General features: G+C 40.5%; 1 protein-coding gene across 15 annotated transcripts in view; it reads right to left on the reverse strand.

Annotated features, from left to right (window-relative positions):
• Window positions 1-1,390: 1,390 nt before the first annotated feature.
• The window catches only part of LOC102912127 (uncharacterized), a 61,345-nt gene continuing 37,623 nt past the window's right edge, over window positions 1,391-25,112 (reverse strand). For 6 of the 15 annotated variants that reach the window (XM_076559076.1, XM_042269806.2, XM_076559072.1 and 3 more), the window contains 3 exons: window positions 18,896-19,022; window positions 18,632-18,692; window positions 11,682-17,901 (listed from right to left, as the gene is read on the reverse strand). In XM_076559076.1, the coding sequence (XP_076415191.1) occupies window positions 16,290-17,901; window positions 18,632-18,692; window positions 18,896-18,929 (1,707 nt within the window). In that variant the 5' untranslated portion in view covers window positions 18,930-19,022 and the 3' untranslated portion in view covers window positions 11,682-16,289. Of the gene's footprint in view, window positions 1,648-7,312; window positions 7,718-11,681; window positions 17,902-18,631; window positions 18,693-18,895; window positions 19,023-19,973; window positions 20,048-21,727; window positions 24,573-25,112 lie in introns of those variants that run through there. The other 9 variants (XM_042269811.2, XM_042269812.2, XR_013047153.1 and 6 more) reach the window with 8 other exon arrangements.

Here is a 25,112-nt window from a genome sequence, read left to right on the forward strand (position 1 = left end):
CTGCTGCTGAGTCTGAGTAAAGTGTGTGTGTGCGAGGTGAAAGATGAAGAAGCATGAGAGAAGTGTGAAGGAATGAATGGGTGAAAGAGTGAGTGAGTAGAATGAGTGAATAATGTAAAAGAGGGATATGTGAGCGTGAGTGAGTTGTGTGTAAGAGCTGCTGTTAGGCAGAGGAATTGTGTAAAGCTCTGTATGGTGACAGATCTACATAAATGAAATGTTTATCTGTGGCTGTGTAGAGATTTGTAACTGTGTGGAGGCAAGACAAATGAAGCTGTATGGAAAAGGTGTAGAAGAGAAATGTATGTAGAAGAAAGATGTGTAGCCATGTGAAAAGATGTATGTATGTAAAGATATGTAGCTATATTCAACAGTGAATATATTTAGAAGTGTGGAGACAGAGTCAGAGACCAATTGTAATATCAAGTAAAAGAGAAAGTTAACATCAGAAAGCATGTATGTTTCCTTATTTCACTAGTCGTAGATAGATTAAAACTTATTCCTAATTACCCTCAGATAAAAGAGTTTCCTATTCCTCACTACTGTGAGTCATTCCTTGTATTACTCTAAGCTGATCATGGGAACTAGTCTCTCATGGTCCATGTTAGCATCTACAGTAATGGTACATATGCCATAAAAGGATGGCTTTGATTTAGTCTAAAAGACAGAGTGTACTTATCATCCTTAATGTTTCATTTTCTTTCTCACACCTTAAGAGGGTAGAAAGCACTTGCCAATTTCCATAGGTCAGTCTGAATTCTATTGCCAAACTGCAGAAGAGGACTTGCCATTCCAACTCCATGCCACCAAATAGGTTCATTAGCAGAAGCACTGATTTCCACCGTTCCATTCAAATTATACGGTTTCCATCTTAGTTCTATGTGGGAATATTTTCCTTGAGGGGAGCCGTAAGAACGCCAGTCAATGATGTCTCCTCAGGAGATATTAATTAGCACTCAAGGTTTCAAGGTTTCTCACTCTTACATTGTCGCCAATGTACCCAGTCAGATACCTTGTTGGTAACCCTCATCTCACAGGACAGTAGACTTACAGAACTAGTAGCATTAATCTCCTGTCCTTTAAAATGAGATGCACAAAGCATATAAGATTATTAAGATAATCTTAGGTAGTACTGTCTATGGATAGCCATACTTGAGAGGTTATATTTAAGCACTGAATTCTATTTCTCATGCAAATATACTCCAACAGTCTAATTGTCAATCATTTTACCCTCCTCTGTTGACTGAGGAGGACCTCAGTTGTCATAAGGCCCAGGTAGCCAAGAAGATTCATTAACCACTACAGGAATATTCATATCTCCCCAACTTACTGCTATGTTAATTGAAGTATTGGGGATAAAAGCCCAATAATTATGATCCATCCCTTTTACCTGCACTATTACCATGGAGAGCATGGCAAGAAATAAGTTTGTAGCATTTAGAGGCTTGTGAATCATGTGAAGTATTGTCTCTCCTTTGTCACACAAATTCATAAGCTGTCCCCAGGTGAGAGGATTAGTTGTTTGCACCAAAAGTCTCCTGTGCATCAAGTTTGACAGAGATATCTCTGCTTCTGAAGTATCTTGGAGATGTCACTTGCTCATGTGAATTTTTATCAAGTTTGATGGGATCCACAATTTATTATCTCCTGTGGAAACATAATCATAATGTCAACCCTAACTTAACACTTTCCTGTTGTGTCCATGTCTCAAATCACCCAGAGACTACCAAGGAGCCAGTTTCCCATGCAAGCACACAAGGGTCTTTTTATTTTCAGGTATGAACCTGGACCACCACCCTATGCTCCAACTAAGCAGATGGAGGGAAATGCAGTAGTGGCCAGGGGCTCAGGGGTAGGAGGGTTTCTAAAGGGAAAAAAAATCTACAAGCTGGGAATTACATTCCTTGGCATTTTGAGATTGAGTAAAAGGGATATGGGGCAAGGTGATTTTTTGAAACTATTGGGTTAGACTTTTGGTGTGGAAATGTAACCCGCTGATAAGATTATCTGGATATCTGCAAGGGCCATAAATCACAGACAGGATATCTGCAGGAATGTCTGGATCTTGTTAAACTTTACTACCCTATTTCTTAATTGGCTGCTTCTAGGGTATCTGTTCGAGTACTTATGGCACATTTCTGAGATTCTTCCTGGAACTGAGTACAGCCTCCAGTCACCAGGAGATCTAAGATGGTGGTCCTTCCCTAAGATGGAGTCTGTAAAGTCAAGTCTAGGCTTTCATATTGCCTTCATATTCCCCCCTCTGACTGGACCCTGAGGGTCCCAATCATGTGACTGTCATGTCCCATAACTCCACCAAGGCCTCCCTGGTTTCTACTAACAGCAGTTAGTATTGGGATCTCATTAACATTAATTTAATAGCTCCTAGACTTTTTTCATAAATTGTACTAATTTGTTCAATATGCAAGCCCAAAGGTGAGAAGAAAAACTAATATGAGGAGGGGTCTTAACCGGGTAGAAATCAAGGTAGTTAACCATGGAGATGAATTAAACCAGGACTCAAACCATCCTTGGCTGTAGCTAGAGTTTTCCTGCCTTGCCCACAGTTAGGACAAATCTCTGTCACCCACCAGTCCCACAGCTGCTCAGACCCAACCAAGTAAACACAGAGACTTATATTGCTTACAAATTGTATGGCCGTGGCAGGCTTCTTGCTAACTGTTCTTGTAGCTTAAATTAATCCATTTCTATAAATCTATACCTTGCCACGTGGCTTGTGGCTTACCAGTGTCTTCACATGTGACTTGTCATGGTGGCAGCTGGCAGTTTCTCTGACTCAGCCTTCCACTTCCCAGAATTCTCCTCCTCCTTGTCCTGCATATACTTCCTCCAGCCTGACCACTGGTCAATCAGTGTTTTATTTATTGACCAATCAGAGCAACAGATTTGACATACAGACCATTCCATAGCACTTGGCTGGCCTCATTCTCTCCCTTTCTCTTAGCCAGTCCTTCTCTTACGTTTGCCATAGATTCCTTGACTACTCCTAAATGGTCTACATAGAAGCAGCATTCCTTGCCCAGAGCTGCACAGTCCTCCTTGCTGAAGGAAGATCAAATCTAAGCCCTGTCTGTTCTGCATTACAACCTCAGCTAAGAATGTCAGAGAATCTTAGAGATGGGAGATGGAGTTTTCTAACCTTTCTATCTCTATCTCTATCTCTATCTCTATCTCTATCTATCTATCTCTATCTCTATCTCTCTATATCTATATCTATGGCAGAATGTAAGCTGGAATAGTGCTGGCTCTGAGTGATCAGGGGTGCTGTCCCAGTTCCTAAACTAGCCAGGCTGGCTCCCAGCAGGATACTCAGAGTGAGAGCTGCCATGGGCTCTCTCTTAATACATTTTGGGGATGCAGTTTCTAACTTGTAGAGTAGCTCTTCTTCTGTATGGTAAATTAGCTTTGGGACAAGCAGTACCATCAAACAGAGCCTTTTGTATTTTTGAGAACTTGGGTATGAATGCAGGGTGTTAAATCCATGGAACAAGCCCACCATGCATCACTGTGGGGATTCAGATAAATCTGGGAGTTTGGGAGTACAAGGGTTTGGTTACAAAGAGTTTGTTGCCCTTGGAGGACTATCTCTACACAGAGGCCCTGGCCTATGTGTTGCTGAAGGGTCAGCGATGCCTTGGACTGACAGAAGCACTGGTTAGGATCAGTGACTTCGGTATAGTTAACCACAAGGACAATTCCTTCCTTCATAATATGGGGGAGGGCAGGAGGCTGTATCATAGTAGAGCCAACAAGATGCAGTCAAGTTAGGTGGAGTTTAGAACCAGAAATGACTGATTGAGGAGCTCCTGAAGAGGATCTCCTCCCTTGGTTGCAGTCGGGCTGGTTACTGGGGTCCTGGAGGCCAAAAACACTGATATATCTGATGGTTGTGGGGTGTCAAGACTTACCATACTTTCCAGGGGTTTGAGGTTTGGCGGCTGATGGTGAGTTTATTATCTGATTAGGCCCTATTACCACCCATAATGGTGTTTGAATGTGCGGTAAAGCCTCAGTCCCCAAGTTTCACCGGTTGTCCAGTCTGTTTTCTTTCCTTGGTCAGTGAATTTGATGACTAATGAGTTGCAGTGCCCCCTGCTGGTGGCCTATGGGTATTCTGGGAAGTGCTCCTTCTCATAACATGGTCCACAGTCAACTTGCTGCTGGCCCACAGTGCATACTCTTGTCCCCAGTGCTTTCATGTCTCCTGCACAGGCTACTGTAATTAGATCTCCCCATATAGGATGTGTCCATTTAATCCATCCCATGGACTCACACCCCCAGGTGGCACAGTAGGCAGACTTAGGGAATTGCAACCGTATCCTGGAAATGGTTGCTGGTTGGATGGGTTTCAGTTTACCCCTACTAGGTCACATAAATCCACTAAGGAACTATGTGTGTATGGGTTGGGTTGGGGGTGTTGAAGAGATGTTGTTAGCAATGGCTCCTGTCTCAGCATTCACAACCATCCAGGTCTGATTCCAAGGCATGTGTGGATTTCCCACAGATCAGTCCTGGTGGGTAGAATCATCAGGAGCCATGTTACTGCCTGTGTCACACCCAGAGCTTGAGAGGGTTGTCTGGATCCCTTGAAGCTTCGCATCCTTTGCCCCAGTAATCTTCCCTGGGTGTGAAAGGATCAGCTGGCCTGGTGTGGGTATAATGGATCCAGGTAGCCATGCAGTCACCCTTGATGGCAGTGGGCATAATCAGCAGAACAATGTAGGGTCCCTTCCACGTAAGCTGCAATGGCCCCTGACAGTGCCTTTTCACATATACCCAATTCCGCGCCTCGTATCTGGGACACAAAAGCTAGTCCATTGTCTGACCCTATTATAGTTAGGAAAACATACCTGGGTAAAATATCATCTAGGAGGTTCTTAGCAACCACTTGTGCTATTTTATAATTTGTGAGGTTTGCTTCGGTCCATCCAGAAAAATGTATCTGTAAACACTAATAAATACCTGTAGCCATACTTTGCAGATTTTACCTCAGTGAAGTCTATTTCCCCTGGTTTCTTGCCCCTGAGCCTGGTTCCTGGATTTTGGGGGTTGGTCAGTGTGTTGGTGAGCTGGTAAGACTTGCAGTTGGTGACATTATTTACAATTTTTTGTTGTGCATCTCTGATTTTTATTCCCAACTATCTAACCAAGTCCTGCATTCTCCATTTTCCCATATGAGAGGATCAGTGGATCTTGTTGAATAGCCTCTCTCCCAGATGTTTAGGCAGGATGATTTTACTGTCTGCAATCCTCCACCACCCATGTAGACACTGAGTCATAGGGAGAGTCTTAATCCAGACAACGTCTTCCTTAGTATACTCAGAACTTTCCAGCAGATTAGGTGTTCCTGGGTCTACCAGTACATGTGCAAAGACTATCTCAGTCTGGAGTGCCACCTGCTGGGCCGTTTTGTCAGCCAGACTGTTGCCCCTGGCGGTAGGTCCATCGCCTTTCTGGTGCCCCAGGCAATGAATGAGTGCCCGTTTCTTGAGTAGCCATGGGGCTTTAAGGAGGGCCAGGATCTTGTCTATATTTTTAGTAATTTTTTTCCTTCTGTGGTTAGTAGTCCCCTTTCTTTGTATATTGCCCCAGGGACATGTGCTGTGGCAAGAGCATACTGACTGTCAATATAGACATTAACCTTCCACCCTTGCCCCAGTTCTAATGCCTTAGTTAGGTCTATCAGCTCTGCCCACTGGGCAGACATCCCAGTTAGCATCAGTTCCACCCATATTACTTCCTGTGCAGTGGTGACTGCCGCCCCCACATACCTCTGACCATCCTTCATAAAGCTGCTGTTGTCAGCATACCAGGTCACTTCTGTGTCAGTCAATGGGGCATCCTGTACTCACCCAGGTCTTCATGCAAAACTTAATCAAAAATGGTGGGGGAGTTCTTGAATCCTTGTGGCAGTCTGGTCCATGTCAGCTGGCCACTGATCCCGACCTCTGGGTCATGTCATTCAAAGGTGAAGAACTGTTGGCTTTTAGGGGCCAGAGGCAGACTGAAAAAGGTATCTTTAAGTCCAGGACAGTATAACATTGCTGGTCTGAGGGCAATGAGCTCAGTAGGCTGTATGAGTTAGGCACTGTGGGGTGTATGTCAATCACCCTCTTGTTGATATCCCTCAAGTCCTGGACTGGTTTGTAATCATTGGTATGAGGCTGCTTAATGGGCAATAGGAGTGTGTTCCAGGCTCACTGCACAGGCCTGAGGACACCTAAGTTCAGTAGCCTCCTGCTATGTAGTGTGATGCCCTTTTTGACCTCTAGGGGAATGGGGTATGGGCAGACTCAGTCAAGGCCAATAAAAATTCCTGTAGCCATTTGTCCAGCTATAAGTCAGGCTCAGTGGCTACCTGATGTAGCCTGTACTCTTCAGTCAAACTACTGGTCACCAGTACATGGGTTTCCCCTTTTCATTAAGCAATTTGGCTCCTTCATTAGAGAAATATATCTGAGCTTTCATTTTGGTCAGTAAATCATGGCCTAACAAGGTGTATAGGCATTCTGGAATTACCAGGAATGAATGGTTTACCTGGCCCATTCCCAAGTCTACTGTTCTTTGGATAGTCTATGAATAAGGTATGACTCTGGTGGCACTCAGAACCCAAGTCTTTTTGTCTGTCATGGGTAGCTGGAATTTTCTTCAGTCCTGCTCGGGCCCAAAGTCAGGACAAATCCCTCTCACCCACCAGTCCTGCAGGTGCTTGGACCCAAGTAAACACACAGAGACTTATATTACTTATAAACTATATGGCCATGGCAGGCTTTTTGTTATCTAGTTCTTATATATTAAATTAACCCGTTTCTATTAATCTCTAAGTTGCCACATGGCTTGTGGCTTACCGGTACTTCTACATCTGGCTTCCTCTGTGTCTGGTTGGCAACTCCTGACTCAGCCTTCTACTTCCCAGAATTTTTCTTTCTCCTTATATCTCTTACACTATACTTCCTGCCTGGCTACTGGCCAATCAGCATTTTATTTATCAATCAATCAGAAACACATTCAGAGCATACAAACATCCCACAGCACTTCCCCTTTTCTTTTTTTCAAAAAGGAAGGCTTTAACTTTAACATAGTAAATTACATATGACAAAACAATTATCAAGCAAGAATTACAGTTATAATACCTAGTCTATTTGTATTTGGCAAAATTAAAGAAGATATCCTATCTATCTTATATTTGTGAGTCTAAGGTTTCATATCTAACATCTTTTATCATAACTAAGGAAATTATAACTATCTAGTCTTCAATTACATCAAAGACCTCAGAAGGATATAATATTACCTGAGAAACAGGAGAAGGATGCAAACAACTTTCGGAAGTCTTGCAAGAGTAGAGAGAGACAGCTGGTAGCCTGGACAGTCATCCAGAGTTCCTCTGTAAAGTTGGGGCATCTGTCTTCAGCCTACAGGTCTTTCAGTCACTTCTGTGTCCTGTAGAATGTCTGGCAGTTTCCTCTGTCAAGCAGGAACCTGAAGGACCATTTTGTCAAGCAAAGTTCAGTGGTCACCTTCCTATGAGTCCTGCATGTCCAATCAATCAAGCAGTCCAGAAAATAAGTTTCTTGCCCAAATGGCTATTTTTGTTAAGAAGAAGATAAACTCTATATAGAGTATCTTCGATGCCCATCCTCCTCTCTGAAGTAAATCATTGCAGCCAGGAGCAGACATGTCTCACCGTCCAGAAAGTCTAAATTTTTAAAACATTTTAAATGCCATATTCTGTAGGTCTTTGAAGTGTTTGAAGATTACCTACCTAACTGAATTATATCTATGTATACCTAAAAAACTTAACATGACTATAAGTTTGACTATTTTAGAAGACAAGTTATTAATCTGTATTTTTAAACTATCCATTACAATCTAAATGAGTTGCATAAACATAATACTTCAAACAAGAGTAGAAATATATATACAGTATAACAAAATTAAGTTTAAACTTGTATCAATAAACTAAAATCATAGCAATGTAAAACATTTCTGAACAAGTTGCTGTTCTCTAAAAGTAGGTTTGTTAATATAACCTTTCATCCTTCCACGTCTACACTATCCCCTTTTCTTCTTTAGAAAGAGATTGCATTTATAATCGCCTTGCTTTAAATAAAAATATTGGTTTTCCTCTGTTGCACACCAGAGCACTCTTCTGATCAACTTTTTTTATATGCAAATATGCTTGGGTTTAGAGAAGGAGTGAGCCAATTCCATCTCCAAAGCCAGCTTGGTATATTTGGGAATTTGGGCGTAGCTTTTCATACTACTTCCTGCTAGATGAGGGCACTGTATTCTTATGGGTACATAAAGAAAATTTTAAGATTTTATTTTAGGTAGTCCGTGAAGCTGTATTGTCTCAGTCAATTGCCTTGAAACTGTTCTGGATGTTGGATCATCTGGGCCATGGTGTCATCAGAGAACTTTCAGGGGGTCTTGGCTGGTCAAACCTGATATATCTTAATCTGGAACAAATCCATAGCCTTTGCTTTCTGTGGAAACAAAAGCAGAGCCTCCTTTCCAAAGCAATATATCCTTACATCCAAATTTTGAAGTCAAGGTATCTTTAAAATATACATATTGGTTTAACTCAGCAGCCGTTACAATCAAATGTCTCTCCATAGTTAAAAATCCCAGAGACAACACAATCCAGATTCTCTGTGTGATATCCATCTTTATGTGGCTTAGTTTTTATATTAGTTTTACTTTCTCTTTGAAGACTTTATTTTTTCAAACTATCTATTTCTATATATAACTGCATATATTACTTTTTTTTCTCTTCAAAGCCTACATACATTTTTACACACATTGTAAACCGTTTAGAGGTTTATCCCATCTGAATCTGTCTTATTGTGAATCTATTGCTTTAAACTGCAGCATTTCTGCCCATCTTAGCTTCCCAACATTGCAAAACTATGTTTACAGCCAGCTCTGGGAACCATGTTCCCACCAACTCTAGGAAGCAGTGGGTTTATGCTTCCATCAAAGCAGCATGTAGCCCAGAATTTTTTTTTTCAGAGTTAAAGCCCAAGAGATCAGAGCACTAGCAAAGAGCCAAGACAACCTTTAGCTTACCACTTGCTGTCATCCTTCCCCTGAGAGACTTTCTTCCTGTGTGTCTTGTGTTTTATTGCTTTTCTGTTCTGCCTTCTCATTGGGTGTAAGCCCAGCCACATGACTTTCCTCATCACTGCCTGTCTATACAGATCTCCTGGTCTCTATGGTTGGTACTGGGATTAAAAACTCAAGGGTCACCATGCTTGGCTGTGTCCTTGACCACACAGAGACTCTGCCTGCCATGTGATCAGATTAAGGGCATGGGCACCACCTGACTTCTATTCCTGGCTCACTAATGACCTCTGATCTCCAGGCAAACTTTATTTATTAACATACAAATAAAATCATATTTCAGCACAATTAAAATACCACAAGGAAGAAGGTCTCTCTCTCTCAGAGGAAGGATGGTAGTGAGTCGTAAGCTAAAGGTAGTCTTGGCTCTTGGTTAGTGCTCTGATCTTTTTGGGTTTAACTCTATATTTGGCTGTTTCTTATTTAATAAGACCATTTAGAATTTTGTCTATAGTCATGGATCATTAGCCTGCAGCAGCACTGAGTTCTGAACTCCCGTGTCCACCATGAAGTCAATTGGTCTCCCCTCCACTCTTAAGTGTTACCTTAGGCTCAGGGAAGGGGGCCAAACCCTGTCTTCCCTAATCACTATCCATATTTTACTGACTTTTGGCAGCATTCTTTGGCCCAGTGCCCTACCTCTTTACAGTATGCTCATTGATTCTTTCCCACCTGGGGCCTTTCTTTCTTACCTCTGTTTTTTATATCCTCCTCTCCAACGTAAGGCACTGCAGTCTCCTTTGGCACTCTTCTCGTTCTGCAGTAGCAGCCAGCTGCACAGCAGTGAGGTGCCAATTCTTGCACCACTCCCTTTTGATTTCCTTCTTCTCCTCACTATCTCTTCAATTATACACTTTCTCAGCCACCTCTACTTAATCCCTAATGCTTTTTTCTCTGGGGCGTTTCAGCCACTGTAGCTTTCTCATGATATCTGGAGCTGACTGGTTAATGAAGGCCAGGATCATTGCAGGGGCATTTTCCTGGGACTCAGAATCATAAGGCATATACCTTCTTAAGGCCTTCTGGAGGCGCTCCAGGAACAATGCTGGGCTTTCATCTGCTCCCTGTCTAACATTGTAGACCCTACTCTGATTTGCAAGTCACCTTGTGGCTGCCTTGAGACCTGCCAACAGAGTCTGGCGATAGACCAGGAGTCTCTCCCTATCTCCAGCTATGTTATAGTCCCACACTGGGTGAATCAAGGGGAAAGCCACATCTATGAGAGCTTGGTTAGCTGTAGGCTCTCCAGTAGCACTTGTAACCAGCTTCCAGGCCTTGGTCTGTATTCAGTCTCTCTCCTCCATCATGAAGTGGATCTGAAAAATGGCCTACAGTCGTCCCATGTGGGGAGGTGGGTGAAAAGAGTTGTTTCAAAGAAGGTAATCAGTTCCTTAGAATTTTCTGAGAAGATTGCATTTGGGGCTCTCCAATTGTAAAGATCACTAGTGGTAAAATGTCAGTAGTGGTGTGATATGATTCCCATCCTAGTGTGGAGGTCCTGCTGCCCTAAGGTGAAGGACTGTTGTGCCAGGATTAGGTGTATCTCTCCTACAACTATGCATCCCGTGAGCCGGTCCCTTTCTTGCCCCAGGGGAGGGAGCATTCAGGGACAGAGGAGGAGGACCCAGCTGGATTGACGGGGGATGGGAGGACTGGTAGTGGGATGGCTGCACCAGGATTGGGGACATAACAGGAGGTGGGGCAGAGGAAAGATCTCTTTCTGTGTGCTGCCTCCTTCAAGGACCTCCGGTTTAGGAGCTGAAGGGGCCTTGGAGGCTACGTCTTTCTCAGCAGCAGTCATGACCTTAACCTGTAGGGGCAGGAATGGTTTAACCTAGGAAGGGGGGTCCTCTAGCAAGTCCCTCCAGGCCACTATGTAGGGCACTTGGTTGGAGTGCCCCACTCATGGTCTGAAGACAATCTCCTCTACTGCCCCAATAAGGACTAGGTGGAAGGTTCCCTTGGGAGGCCAGCAAACATTGAGTGCCATTCTGATCTGCAAGAGGTGACAAGTTTAGACTTTTTAATCAAAACCAAAAGATTATGACCATGTGTGTTAACATCTCAGTAATAAGTTAAGAATAAGTCCAGAGAAGTGTCTGTCCTATAGCGTTTGTCGCAGTCAGAAACACAGATACATAGAAACACACACCACAGGAGACCAAGGACACAAGAGGAAAGCTTGCCCCAATGAGACTGAAAGTGCAGGGTCAAACAGAATGATGGCTTGCTGCCATGTGGGAGGGACACACTTGTGCATCCAAATGCCATGCAGATCAAACAGATGTGGGGCTCTCTATCCCCACTGTAGGAGTCTGGAACATCTAGCTCCTTGTGATCACAATTCTCTGGCACATCTGACCTTAACCATTCCCAACCACAATCACTGACTTAGGTATGCACGAAACTAAACACAGACAGACAAGACAGACAGGCAGACCCTCCAGTCCAGAGTCAGGGGATGGGGGGGGTTCCCAGACAACGAACCAAATGTTGTGCCCATGTCTCACATCCCCTAGAGACCACCAAGGAGCCGGTTTCTGATGCAAGCACACATGGGTCTTTTTATTTTCAGGTTCAAACACAGACCATTACTCTATGCTCTGACTCAGCAGATGGAGGCAGCAGCCAGGGGCTCAGGGGTAGGAGGGTTTTTAAAGGAAAAATCCACAAGCTGGGAATTACATGCCTTGGCGTTTTGAGATTGGGTAAAAGGGATATAGGGCAAGGCGATTTTTTGAAACTATTGGTCTAGACATTCAACAACAAACCACATTTGAAACTATTGGGTTAAACTTTTGGCGTGGAACCACAATCTGTTGACAGGATTATCTGGGTATCTGTAAGGGCCATAAACTGCAGATAGGATATCTGCAGGACTATCTTGATCTTTTAAACTTTACTGACCAATCTCTTAATTGGATGCTTCTAGGATTTCTGTTCAAGCAGTCATGGCACATTCCTGAGAATCTTCCTGGAACTGAGTACAGCCTCCAATAACCAGGTGGTCTAAGATGGTGGTCCTTCCCTAAGATGGAGTCTGTATAGTCAAGTCTAGGCCTTCATATTGCCTTCACATTCCCTGAACTATTTTGATGTTAAAACATTTATAATACATGGGCCTACTTGATTCAGCAATTCTTTTCATAACTCACTGTTGTTCCTGTTTCATTAGCATTTAAAAACATTTAAAGTTAGTAAGGCATTATGCCTGATGGTCCTCATATTCCCCTTCTGTTTAGCATCTATTTTATAGTGTGATTAGATCTTTCAACCATTGCTTGTCCTATATGGTATCCTAGTAACATGGTTTATGTTGTAACATGCAAAAAAAAGTTTTATATTACTGGAAAAATAAGCTGGGGCATTATCAGTCTTAATTTGTGCTGTATGTTTGTGTATGTATGTATGTAATGTGTAATTATAGAATCTGCCTTTTCAGAACTTAAGGGAGATGCCCATTGGAACCCAGAAAAAGTGTCAAGGACATCATGAACATATTTTAATTTTCAAAAATCTACTACATGGAATACATCCATTTGCCAAATTTCATTCCTTTGTGTACCTTTAGGATGAGTTCCTGCAGGTAAAGGAACTTGTAAAAAGAACAAGCAGGACAGTTTATGAATTCCTTAGCCTGTGACTTTCACTTATAATTCTTCCCAATACTCTTTCCAGGAATATATCCCGATTTTAAACATCATTTTAAAAGCTACTTCAGTGTAGGAATATTAATTTGAGCTTCCCATTGTTGTAACAAATTCATGGCTATATCAGCCACATAAAGCTTTAACATTTCAACTTGTCCTTCAGGCCCTACACATTTAATCCACTCTACACTCTTTTTTACTTGATATAAGGTTGTAATGCCTACAAATTGAGTGGAGATTTCTTGTAAAGGCCAGTTGAGATCCCAGGATTCTTTTGAAATTACAGACACATCAGTATCAGAATCCAATAATCCTTCAATTTCAATCCCATTTAATTTTACTTTTAATTTAGGCCTTTTATCATTGATGACTGTTTGCCAACACACCTTTTTTTCCAGTACTTCCAAAGCCTCCAGTTCTACATATAGTTGCCACTTTGCCTTTAAGATATGGAAGCAATAATAATTGACCAATTCTATCACCAGTCTTTATCTGCATAGTCCTTTTTTTTTACACAAGCTATATATAATAGCATTAAAGACAATCTCTATAGAATTTTAAGAGGTAATTTTAGGCAATAGTCTGGAGTACTTTTATAAAATCTTAAAAAAAGACTGATCCTTTTTTTATAGATCCCAAGTAACACATTAATGCAACTTGCCAATAATTAACAGTGTGGATCAAACAATTTACCTGTATTTTGTTTAGTGGATAAATAATTTTAAAAACTTTTTATCAGTAAGAGATTATTTTCTATGAGTTTTTATCCTAACAACCACATTATTAAATAAGCTAACAACTCAATCTGTTTGAGGTTTTAATATTTTAAAGAATTTAACCAAGAATTTCTAGAAAGAAACTTAAAGAGCCAAACTCTCAGTAATGATAAACAGACAAGTGCATATCCAATATATAGCTTAAAATTACGAATCCTGTTCTTTTAGTTTATCTACCATGAAAATCAAACATTCATCCAAACACTTATTAGATAATCAAAAGAAGAGAACATCCTCTATACACTGAATGATTAATATCTCTGGGAATACAAACACCATCAACTTAGCATTCCATGTCCTGACCACAACTGTTCTCACCAGAAGTTGGGCCCGTTTAAACTTCCTCTTTCTCCCATGAAGGGACTACTAATAATGAGTTATTCCCACCATTAAGGAAAAACAGAAAACGTTTTCCATGAACGGATCTTTAATAGTGAATTATTCCTGGTCTGAGAGAAAAATAAAAAAAAAACATATAAACCAAAGTTAAGCAAACAGACAACACAATTCTAAGCTCTGGGCTTGCTGTGCTTGTTCAGGCTGCAGCAGTGAAGCCTCATCTGTTGATTTTTTGTAATTCGGATGCTACCACTCTGTGCTGGCAGGCAGATCTGTGAAAGAGCTGACAGGCAGAAAGAGCTCAGAGTTTTAGCTATCCTCAATTTCTTATATTGGAAAGAGCTATTTCTTCCTCTCTGTCTACTGGGAAGAGGCTTTTTTCTTTATTTTTTTTTTATGGGGCCTTTTAATCTTTAGGCCTAGTTTTAATATTTTTCATCTTTTTACAGGGAAAATCCTTTTCTCTTGATTAACCATTTCACCCTTTTCTATTGCGAACTTTCCTTTTATTTCCTTTCCTTTCCTCTTCTCTATTGGGAAGGATTTTCTTTTTTTCTTTCTTTCCTTTTTCTCTATTGATAAAGGTCTTTTTCTCTGATTTACTTCCTGTCTTAGGAATCATTCTATTTCTAGCTTTAAAAATTGTATAGTTACCACTTTTTCTTTTGATAAGCATTTTAGCAAATATACATTTTGTTGCTCCTGAGATGGGGAGTTTAAATTCCCCATGACCTGCAGATCTTCGAGTCCCCTTACCCTGAGGGCGCTTCCTGTTAAGATGGTCAACTCCTCTGTCCTTCTTCAGCAGATCATTTGTCCTTCTTCAAGCCACACAACAGGGGTCAATGTCATGTTGGACACCAATTGTCAAGGTGAGGGTGTGGGTACACCTGGGATTGGACCACTGAAGGAAAACTCAGAGACACTTAAGAATTAATCTACCTTTCACAGATACAGGGGGATCCAGCCTTTCATGACTGAAGCACTTTCCCTTCACTCAGGGCATTTTTATTTTCTCAATACTTACACTTTAGCCAGTTGATTTCCATATGTTCAACAACCTGAAAGAAGCTCACAATACAAAGCCAAGTGGAAATGCCTCGATTCATCAGTTTTCTGGCTTTCCTGAACTAAGTTTTTCCGTAGGCTTGTACCCTTGGGAGACTCTCAGACAAGATTCACATAGAGGGCAACAAGAAAAACAAAAGGTAACCAAGAAACAAAAGATGGATTAGAGGTATATGCCAACTATCTGGAGTCAGGTCAGGTATAGCCCAGAGGGAATGATGCCACAAAACTGTTCTTAAAACAAACAAACAAACAAATTAAAAAACCCCACCAAAAAATGATTAGCAAAAAAATATCAGGGCTCAGTGGAAATCATGGCATGCCTCCTCAGGTAAATGTGCTTGCTGCCAATATTGATGGACCTGGTTTGGTCCTTAGGATCCAAATGGTAGAAAGGAAGGACTGAGTACCATAGGCTGTTATCTGATTTCAAACTACACTATGCATGTGCACTCATAAAGACAAGAATAAACTGAATCTAAAAAGAAATATAAAGGGCCGAGAGATGGTTTAGCAGTTTAGTACCTGGCGTGGACTGCACGGTGACCATTGCTGTTTGGCCAAGTACGAGCATATTGACATTGCAGATCTTTTAATTCACCAGCACCTTTACCTTTATTTAATAATTTATTTAATAAATTATTTAATAATTCCTATTATATATTATGAAGTCTCCTTATGCATTTTGCCTAAGGGAAATATTTTTTTGCAGGCTTCAGTAGAGGATGTGAATGTATACATAGGTAGTCTCTTCAAAAAAAATTATTGAAAAATCTCCACCACCATGGAATCACATAGCATGATAAATATGCCTACTCTCACACAAGAATGCCCATTTTGTTCCCGATTACACCAAGAATAGAGAACTTAAAGATGCACTAACTGGATACACCTGGTCCCAGGGATAAGAGCACACTATGAAAGGAAACAATGGGCTCACATCCAGAAAGGTCTTTAGATACTTGGTGAAACTATCACTTTTTGTCTCAGGAAAAATGCTGTGATAAGGTTGATGCCTGCTTTTATCCTGGAATCATTAAGTCTGCTTATAATCTTGCTTGAGTCTAAACTAATATTCAGTTATAGCATAGAAAAGCTGTATTCCTTTTTCAATAAAGCAGCAGCTATGCTGACTCATGCTCAGATCATGGCAGTCTCCTTCTTTTGGTGACAACTGATTACCTCTTTGGGACCTGAACCCCTATGGAATTGGACTCCAGCAAGTACCTCTTGTAGAAAACACAGTTCAGTTTCTAGCACTCACATGGCAGCTCACATCTTAAATTACCATATTGATTACATCCATATGGTACTATTTAGTATGAATTCTTTTGTGATTAAGAAGATAACCCTTTGTTGCAAATGCTTTACCACATTGATTACATTCATAGGGTTTCTCTCCACTATGAATTCTTTCATGGCTAAGAAGATATTTCTTCAGTGCAAAGGCTTTACCACATTGATTGCACTCATAAGGTTTCTCTCCAGTATGGTTTCTTTCATGACCAAGAAGATTCTTCTTCTCTGCAAAAGTTTTACCACATTCATTGCATTCATAGGGTTTCTTATCAGTATGAATTATTTCATGACTGTGAAGAGTACTTTTCTGGACAAAGGCTTTACCACATTGATTACATTCATAGGGTTTCTCTCCAGTATGAATTCTTTCATGAATTTGAAGACTATTCTTCTGTACAAAAGTTTTACCACATTGCTTACATTCATAGGGTCTCTCTCCATTATGACTTCTTGCATGACTGTGAAGACTACTCTTCGATACATAGGCTCTATCACATAGATTACATTCATAGGGTCTCTCTCCAGTATGAATTCTTTCATGAATGAGAAGATTACTCTTCTGTGCAAAGGCTTTACCACAGTGATTACATTCAAAGGGTTTCTCTCCAGCATGAATTCTTTCATGGTTGAGAAGATTACTCTTCCTTGAAAAGGCTTTATCACATTGACTACATTTATAGGGTTTCTCTCCAGTATGAATTCTTTCATGACTGAGAAGCATATACTTCTCTGCAAAGGCTTTACCACACTGATTACATTTATAGGGTTTCTCTCCAGTATGACTTCTTTCATGACAGAGAAGATTCTTCTTCCGTGCAAAGGCTTTACCACAGTGATTACATTCATAGGGTTTCTCTCCAGTATGACTTCTTAGATGAGTGAGAAGATGACTGTTATATGCAAAGGCTTTGCCACATTGATTACATTCATAAGATTTCTCTCCAGTATGACTTCTATTATGTATTTGAAGATTAGTGGGACATTCAAAGGATTTATCACATTTAGAGTATCCATACTTTTTCTCTTTAGCTTGAATTCTATGTACTTGATGAAGACTGTGACATTCAGAGGCTTTATAACTTTGATTAGATTCCAAATGAGTTCTTTGGTGTACTTTTAAAGAGGAATCAGAACTAAAGGTTTTATCATGTTGATAATATTCACTGAGATCCTCTTCATTATTGAGTGTTTGATGTGTTTGGAGATGCCTGTAATGGCTAAAGCCTTTAGTAGATGACTCACATTTATTATATTCTCTTCCCACATGAGTTTTTTCACATCTTTGAAGAGAACTTGAAGAACTGCGAATTTTACCACACTGATTGCATCCACAACATTTTCTTATACTGTGAGCCACACTACAGGTGCACAGTGAACCAGTACAGAGAGATGAATTTCCATATTCCTCATACTCATAAGGTTTTTCTCCAGTGTGAGTTTGTTGATGAATTCCCCCTGAAGTTGGAAAACCAATTAATTGTAAACTTGTATCACAGTCATCACGTCTTCTCATAGATGGGACTACTACGCATCTTCCAGCTTTTCTGCGAAAGACAGAAGTACAACGCTTCTTTGCATGTCCCTTATGCTCACATGCCTTGTATCCAGAGTGACAGATGGCATACCTTGTATAGGAAAATTAAAAAAAAAGCGTTTTCACGTTACAGTCACATAGTCTCACGTTTTATATGCCATAAAGATGTGGAATACGGCCGGGCGTTGGTGGCGCACGCCTTTAATCCCAGCACTCGGGAGGCAGAGCCAGGCGGATCTCTGTGAGTTCGAGGCCAGCCTGGGCTACCAAGTGAGCTCCAGGAAAGGCACAAAGCTACACAGAGAAACCCTGTCTCGAAAAACAAACAAACAAACAAAAGATGTGGAATAGGGATTAATGTTTCCATACCACAGCAACTTCCTGGTCTCTCATAAAGTGCTCCTCTAACTAAACTATGCTAAGTCACTCTCTACAAGCATATGAGTAACACTAGCTTTAATATGGAAGCTTTGCATATATAAGAGATCTTGGACATACACTAATCCCCTCATCAATGTGTATACCTTATATGATAACTGAATGGTATGGCAGTAAGTAGATGGACAGTTCTACAACATGCCTCTTACATGGCTATAATTGAAACTGTGACATCTATTATGGCATTGTTTTCTCGTTTTCTACTTAAAGGAAAGCTGAGTAAACAGTGGTCAGCTACCTGACATTGGAGTACATGGTGTTGTGACAATTTTATAATCATCACAAAGCTATGCTTACTTACACAGTGGCTTTTCATTAAATGTTCAGGGTACATTAACAATTCTTTAAATATACATATGTATCAGCTTGCATGTGAAAATTACCTTCCATTTCTTCTAGAGCTCTGACAATGTTCTTCAATATTATCGTCTTCCCATTTGAACCCTAAAACACAGTATGAGAAAATGTAGTGACACATTACTGGAAATTAGGCACACTTGAAATTACTATCTTGCATGAATCTTAGTATCATGCCTGATTTATTCACGACTGTTCCCCTTTCATATTCAAAATCACAGAAGAGCACCAATCTCCAAGAAAAGCTTGTCCCCTTAAGTTAAAAATTGACAGAAAGCTCACATTCTTACCTATAGAAATGAGGTTCCAATAGGTTTCCAGCATCACATTTTTGTAGAGACTCTTCTGGGAAGGATCCAGCAAAGCCCACTCTTCAGGAGTGAAGTTCACATGCACATCCTCATAGGTCACCGCATCCTAAAATGTCCCATATATGTTTGTAATTGAAATGAGATTGACTGAATTATAAATATACATTTCATTGAGAATATATTTATACAATTCTGTGTGTTCAAAATATTCTGTGACATGGGTCAATAAATATCAAATACAGTCACCAACTCATTTTAAAAGGAAACATCAAAAGAGAATGACCCTTCCATTCCAGTGTCCACAGAATAGAATACGGCACAGAAAGAGAAATGCCTAGGAATTTATACAGAGAGACATGCAACCTGAGTAACACTATTTAGTATACATCAGCAGAATTTTATCAAAATTATTAACTTCAAGAAAGGATAGAAAACATAGGTGTGGTGGTGGACACCTCCAATCTCAAACCTCAGGAGGCAAAGTAGATGAAACTCTGTGATTTCCAAGCCTAGTTTATGTAGAAATTGCCAGGACAGCCAAAGGTACATAGTAAGACCCTGTCTCAAACAAAAATTCCTCCACAGAGTTAAACATTCACTTCAGTTCTATTCTTGTCTATCATAACCTGGAGTGACCCCTATTGAACTGTAAGACTAATAATTCCCAGGAAGGAAAGCATTTTTAAGAAGTTACTAACTGACAGATCAATGAATTCTCAAGAACATTAGTAAAGTGAATGCTGACCCTAAATCCGGAAAACAAACAACCAAAGGGATGGAGTATATGAAGATGGGTCAACAGATAAGATCACCTGTTGCTTTTGAAGAGGTCCTACCTAGCTCAGTTCCCAACACTCAATGGATGTTAGTAACTATTCCTAACTCCAGCTCAAAATAGAATACTCTCTTCTGCCTTCAGCAAATAACAGGAAGACAAGTGGTACATATCTATTTGTCTATCTGTCTGTCTGTCTGTCTATCTAGGCAAAAATTTCAGCCATTGAAAACAATTTAAAAATGTAAAAACATACACAAAGGTAGGGACAATATTACACACCTGCAATTCAGTGATTCAGGAGATCACTATTAATTTCTTGAATGTATACATTCTTGCTCTGAAAAATGACAAACCTGCCAAAGTTCAAAAGTCATGATGTGGGTTGTTAAGCACAAGAGCAAATGCTACATGTACAAAAACCAGATTCCATCCACCAAAAATATAAACATAACAATATCAGGCAAGAAATATGGATTAGGGAGGAAAAGTAATTGTTTCTACTTTACTTTATATTATTTAAGAATGGAGTGTTTACTGTTGGTGATGGCATGCCTCCATGAGAAGGAAGGGGGCTACTCACTTTAAACAAAACAAAGAAATGTGGTGAGACTATATTCCTCCAGAAAGGCTCCTTCGCATAAGGGTTTTGTAAGTCACCAATGAAGGCCCACACCAAAGACAATGCTCAAACTCAGTATACTACCTGGAAGATTTTTCATTCAACCCTCAACATTTTGACACAGGTCATGACAGGCTCATAGTCAAACCATGATGCAAAATGCATTTAGTCTGATTTCAAAGATCCCCATATTATGTGATAGTCCCAACACTATTTGAATGACAACAGATTCTTCTGACACAGAAGACAATCTTTGGCTATGACCTCATGTAATATCAAAATAGGGATCATAAAAACCCAAAACACAATGGCACAGAATATACATTTTTCTTTCAACGAATTAAGGAAAGATTAGACCAGGCCAAGTGAAAAACTATGCAGGACAAACACCAACACTTGCAGCTGTGTCAGGCACCCAGGGCTTCAGTTTCAAAAGGTTTATACAGCTCTTTCTCTCTGCAACTTCTCATACATCTCTCTCTTTGGCTACTTCCACTTCCTTCATGCAGCTATTCATGGCATGTGTCTCAAAGACTGGGTAGCTCAACATATTGTTACCTCAAAATGAAACTGAGGCTTTATCTCACATCTTTATGAAAGGAAGTCTCACAGTCTCTTCACTGGGCCCCATGAATGCTAGACCCAACACTAAGGCTGCAGATTATTATATTTAAAACAGGGTATCCTGTAACCCCAGGTGACCTTTACTGCCATTTGTAATCTAGATAGCCATGAACTTGGTATTTCTGCCTTAACTTCCAAATGCTAGGTTTATAGATATAACCCAACACTCCGGGCTTTATGGCTGGAGTTTTTAAAGTGGTGAGAGCAGGGCTTCCTCATTCAGTGACACACAGGAAATAAGGGACACATGGGAGGTGACCATTCTTGGCAAAGGGAAAATGAAGTGAAATGCCCTGAGGTGATAACAGACTTGAGAATCTAAAGCACTGAAGCATGGTTACAGCAGTGTCAACAGAGAACTAGGGAAAACAGTGGACTTGGGGGGACTTGATTTTACACGGAACTTTACTGTCAGGACTTCGGTTTTGAGAATAAATAATGTGTATAGCAACATGACCTACTTTGTTGTTTAGATCTCTGGCATTTTACTGATATCTAACTGGTTAAAGAGCACTGTCAGCTTTTCCAGAGAATTCAGGTTTGATTCCTTATAACCCCATGGAGACTCAATGACCAGTAACTCCAATTCCAGAGGATTCAATGCTGTCTTCTGGCATTCTCAGACTATACACATTCATATGGTACATAAATATACATACAGCCAAAACACCCATATGCATACCATAAAATAATTTAAATAAAAATGAAATAAAAGATCTGACTGCTGACTTATAACATAAATGGTTGGAGAACTAGAGATTTGGGGGATGAGTAGAATCAGATCACTTACAGCCATTGCATGGCTCAGTAGTTACCAGCACTTGATGTTCCTCCAAAGGGCCTGGGTTTGTTTCCCAGCATGCACATGGTGGCTCAGGACCACCTCTAACTCCAGCTCAAGGTAATCAGACTCTTTTCTGGTCTACATAGCACCCGGAAAACACTCTGTACACAGGCATATACGGAGAAAAAACCATTCATATATAGTAAAATGATAATTAAAATCCTATTAAAAAGAAAAAGATTACAGGATCTCAGGATGTAGCTCAGGTGGAAGCATATGTGTCCAGAATGCATGAATCCCTGAGTTTAATTCCTATTTTATGAAGGGGACAAGGATAGTGTGATGCTTAAAAAGAAAATGTCCCCTAAAGGGAGCAGCATTATAAGGAGGTTAGCACTGCTGGGCTGGTGTGGCATTGTTGGAGGAAGTGTGTCACTGTGGAGGTGTGCTTTGAGGTATCATGTACGCTCAAAACACCACCAAGTGTCTCAGACACTTCCTGTTTCCTACAAGATGTAGGACTCTCAGCTACTTTTCACCACAATGCTGCCTACATGCTGCCATGCCCCACCATGATAATAACGGAATAAACCTCTGACCTGTGAGTAAGCAACCCCAATCGAATGTTCTCTTTATAAGACTTGTCGTGGTCATGGTGTCTCTTCACAGCAATAGAAATCCTAACTAAGACAGATTGGGATCTGTCATTCCAGCACTTGATAGTGGAGGTAGAAAGATAAGAAGTTCAAGGTCATTCGTGGGTAAACAGAGAGCTTTTGGGCAACCTGTGCTATGAAGCCCTGCCTCAAGAAACAAGAACAGAAAAATAATCACACAAGAATATCCTAGGAGAAAGAAAAGCAAAGCATTTGGGATATATATCACAAAAGAGTTACAAAAGGCCACAAGTCTGGAATAGGTATTGATTTCCTTCATAGTCAAAAGAACTGTCATCTAGGGCTTGTGAACTGACCTCTGTCTTCAGGAAACTCCATATGCACGTTAACATAGCCATTTTCTAGCTCTGTAAACTTTAAGTACGACTACAATATAGCTTCACTTTCTGGGTGTTATTACCAGCAGAAACATATACACACATATCTTAGAGTAAGAAGACTTTCAGAATGCCCCAGCAATGGCTGTACCTAACGGAATCAGGAATTTACTGGCCACAAGCAAGAGTCTACAATCCTTCCTTGTCAAGTTATATCCATGTCATTCGGTATATAAATACGTATGGCTCTAAAAATAAAATATTGAGTATTAGGCTAACAACTAGAGCCTGCAGAACAGAGCTCTCACTAAATTAAGCCTTTAGTGAGAGGTCTTTATCACATAGGCATGGACACCTGACACCAGTATCTCACAAACTAGGAGGTAGAAACAAGAGAATTTGAAGTTCATGGCCAGTATTAGCCCAGTGAGATCCTATCTCAAAAAAGTATCTCTAAGGGACACACAAAGGTCCCAATTGATTAAAATCAGCTCTAGGAGAAATGGAGAAATAGTGTCTAGTAAAAGCACTTCATTTTCATTCTAGGAATTATCTATTTAATAATACCTATTCATACCTTGAGTTATGCAACAACACTATTTGGATCAGATTAGTCTTCAACTTTCTCCAACTTCCTCCAAACCACTAGGATGACAGGTGTGAGCCTTCATGTTCAGCTAAATAAATGTACTGATTAAATCAAAGAATAATAGAGAGATATATGGCAAGTTTGGAAGAAGAGCAAAAAGAAAGTGAAAGTGACAGGCTAGTTTTAAAACCTTTGAACTCTTGCCAAGGGGGAAATCTAACCATGTAAGCAGCATCACCACTTGTTCTGCTATTGGCCTAGGAAAACTTTGCCTTTTATTTCTAAATGACGACCTATAGAATTTGCACAGCATATGTCCTGGAGAGATCTTGTCCTATATGAGGAAATTGTTTTGTGTATTTGGAAAAAAGGTCTCATTCTGTGCTCTGGTATGGCCAAAATGTAGTGGTGTCCTGCCTCAGCTTTTCAAGTGCTGGAAATACAGTTGTAAATCACCATGACTGGCTGAAGAAAATTCTGTATAAAAGCTGACATAGTAGCATATTATTTGCCTATCACATGTGAAGTATGTGGTTTGATCCCTAGATCACAGGGGAAAAAAAACTAATGTAGCTTCATTGTTCATCTAATATTCCCATAAGTATATATAATGCATCTAAGGCTCTTCTAACAAAAATCAATCAAAAGAGATGAGGAAGGACACTACATGTTTACCATTGGTAAAATCTGCCATGATGATGCTTTAATTTCTAACATGCATTCCTAAAACACAAGGGCAACTTCATTTGTAAAACAAATACTACTACAGCTTAAATCAAATATTGACTCACACACTAATAGTGGGAGATGTCAGTACCTCACTCTCACTCATGCACAGGCCATCCAGAAAAAAGGTAAACAAAGAACTAGCGAAGCTACCAGACATTATAAACCAAATGGATCTAAATGATATTTATAGAATATTTTACCCAAACACAAAAGAATACACCTTTACATCAGCACTGTAATAGGGACTCAGACCTTAACACAACTGACTTCATGATGGAAGTGCCATTCAGAATGTAAAACTCAGCACATAAACAGCACCACATGCCAAAAATAAAAACAAAGGCCTACTTCATCAAAGTCCATAGTTATAGGAAAGTCTCTAAATGTATGAACCTTGCTTTTTACCTCCTACAGTTCCATTTCAGTCTAACTGTTCTTGTTAACTGATGTAAATATAAAACATGGTTTTTGTACTTAAAAGCTCATCCTAAAAAAGGCTCAGGGCTACAATGGGATCCAGAACAACTGAAAGACCCCCGCTCCATTATGAGGATATGGGGCGTTGGGCCGATGTTATGCCCCCCCAATAACTTGGCCTTAGAAACGCCATTCTGCAGGAATCAGAAAAACAGGAGTTCACAGCCATAGCCAGCTACCCGGCCTTGACAGAGATAGCTATGGCCAGCCTTGAGAGAGATAACTGTGGTCAGCAGCCTTGGGAGTAAGACAGTTGATATTTTATGGCGGGCCCCTGGCCTTGAGGAATAAGCAGCTGGCCTGGACAAGGCCAAATCAGCCACACACATATGACCCCAAGTTCACCCTGGCCTTCTTTGAAACAACCAATAGGGACCCTGTAACTATGCTTCTCGCTTCTGTAACCGCGCCTCTGCCCCTGGGATCCCATAAAAAGTCCCCCTTGCCCTAGGAAAGGGCGCAAGTCCTCCAAGAGACTTCGCCCCAGGTACCTGGTCTAAATAAACCCTCTTGCTTTTGCATCTGATCTGTGGTTTCGGTGTGTTCCTTGGGTTTGGGGTCTCTCCCGGAGAAAGATCTCACCCGGGGGTCTTTCACAACCA

This window comes from Peromyscus maniculatus, chromosome 22 (assembly GCF_049852395.1).
Source record: "Peromyscus maniculatus bairdii isolate BWxNUB_F1_BW_parent chromosome 22, HU_Pman_BW_mat_3.1, whole genome shotgun sequence".
Lineage (NCBI taxonomy): Eukaryota > Metazoa > Chordata > Mammalia > Rodentia > Cricetidae > Peromyscus > Peromyscus maniculatus.